This window comes from Bactrocera latifrons, unplaced genomic scaffold, assembly GCF_001853355.1.
Source record: "Bactrocera latifrons isolate USDA-ARS-PBARC rearing strain unplaced genomic scaffold, ASM185335v1 scaffold_257, whole genome shotgun sequence".
Lineage (NCBI taxonomy): Eukaryota > Metazoa > Arthropoda > Insecta > Diptera > Tephritidae > Bactrocera > Bactrocera latifrons.
In genome coordinates, this window is record NW_017536152.1 from 103289 (window position 1) to 105330 (window position 2042).

At 38.2% G+C, this 2042-nt stretch overlaps 1 protein-coding gene across 2 annotated transcripts in view; it reads right to left on the bottom strand.

The window, feature by feature from the left end:
• The window catches only part of LOC108969554 (neuronal acetylcholine receptor subunit alpha-7), a 69777-nt gene extending 69327 nt beyond the window's left edge, over positions 1–450 (bottom strand). For both annotated transcript variants that reach the window (XM_018934339.1, XM_018934338.1), the window contains exon 1: positions 219–450. In XM_018934339.1, coding sequence (XP_018789884.1) covers positions 219–339 — 121 coding nt within the window. In that variant the 5' untranslated portion in view covers positions 340–450. The remainder of the gene's footprint in view (positions 1–218) is intronic.
• Between the last annotated feature and the right edge of the window lie 1592 nt (positions 451–2042).

The following is a 2042-nucleotide window of genomic DNA, read 5'->3' on the forward strand; positions in this document are numbered from 1 at the left end:
ATCAGCGGTTTCGACAGCTTCTTGTAATAAACTTCTTGTGTAATATGTAAATTCAATAGCTATTTCAGCTCTACAACGTCTGCTTTGGTTGCACCAAAACAATAATAGCAAAATATGAAAACGTAGCTAGACTAGGATTCCCTATATTATCTTAAAAATAATTTCGTTTAATACATTAGCTAAAATTGGTGAATGCGGTTATCAAAGCCGAAACTCACCTGGCAATGAAATGATCAATCCAAACCCCAGCAGTAACCAGCTGACAGCGGTGAGAGTGATGTTTGCAGTTTGGTGGCTACTTGCYTTCACGAAACTCATTGTGGCCACAATCAAATTCATTTTCAAATAATCAAATTACACACTTTACGAAATTTTAAATTCTGTATATTTTTTTAACCTGGGTAATTTTATTCACAATGGGGATGGTAGCCGTCGACGGCGGCAAGCTCAGCCTTTTACTGTGTAGTGTTTTGGAAATTTTTTGTTAAATTGCCACTTTGCTATCCTATAACCGAAATTCTCAGAACAATCGCTTAATTTTTGTTACGTATACGACTCGGCACACACATTTTGTTGATAGGCTGCTTGTTTTATTTCTTGTTAGAACGTGTTTTTGGTTGAAGATTCTCGCCAGCCTCCTAACTCCTGAAACCTTCAGTAAAATGGAGCTGTTCAGAAAACATTAGAGCGATGACTACGAATGTGGACTGAAATGTTTTTTTGATTGACATTTGGCCTGGAACTTCCACCCAGGGGTGTTGACTTTGTCCTCCGACAATGCAGTTGGCTTTTAGAAAACCATTTATTTCATATCATTTGATTCTATTCAGGTGTTATGGGCTCCTACTGTCGGCACTTAAAGTCCTTAGATACCAATAGACTTTTTTTACACATTTTTTGGACCCTTTGCTTGGAATTCCCATGGACTTAAGTTAGTGTGAGTAGCAGTGGAAGAAATGCTTGTATTTTGATGTTACTACGTGCAATTATTGTTGTTGTTGATTGTGTTATTGATGTTGCAGTTGCTCTGTTGGGGTTTTGTTGTTGTTGCTGTTTCTGTCGTTATTGCACTTAAGCTTCGGTTAGAGTGTTTTCGTCTGTTTTTGCTCAATTGCTTGCTTCTCGTATACGGTCCTTCACACTCCTCTTCCGCCTTTTTGTAACCTTTTTCCGCTGTTTTGACTGTTCACCACTTCGGTTCCGCACTTTTAAACTCTCTTTTCCTTGGCATTTACCTCGCTTAACGGTGTTTGTGGTTTTTCTGCCGTTTTGATTTTTCGTGCCAATAAACTTTGTAGTGTTGCCGGCTTTTAAGGGCGTTGCGGTTTAGCTGTTGCTTCGCCTGCTAGCACCTCTCACTTCCCCTGTCGCTTTTAAACGCAGACAACTCACTTACTTCCTGAGAGCAAAGAACACATTTGTTGTTCTGCGTTGTTATTGTTGTATTTGTTCGCTGTGCGTGTTAGTGTTACTGTGTAGTGACTCTATATGGGAGAACGATCCGCCGTACGTTATTCACGAGCGCAGCTTCGCGACCGAGAAAAACACGCTTCGCTGTGTATGGAAAGCCGCTCGGCACATTGGCGCTGAACTCGTGGTGGTTCGCTGGGGCAATTGCACATTTTGTCTAGCTTACAAAAGTCCTAAACTCGAGTTGTATTTGTAGCTTTAATTTAAAATTGTAAGATATTAATTTAATTTAACATTCTGGTTATTTTTTGTGGCAGAAAACACGATCTCTTTGATTCTTGTGGCTCGTTTTCTCTTAGTTTCTTTCCATCATTTCAACACACTGAACATGAAACCTGTAAAGCAGAAAAAGTTCAATAGTTTATTAGGATATCTCATCTTTTTTTATTATTTTGCTTTTTAATTATTCTGAATGGCATAATTAGTCAGAGCCAGTGACAACTCATAAATAAATCATAGATAATTGAAAAAATTGTTAATTCCTAGAATTACATTCCGAAAATATTTTATACGGGGAAAGAAAATTGTTGTTATAAGGTGTAATGATCGTCATATTTCTAAACTCTGTGGCT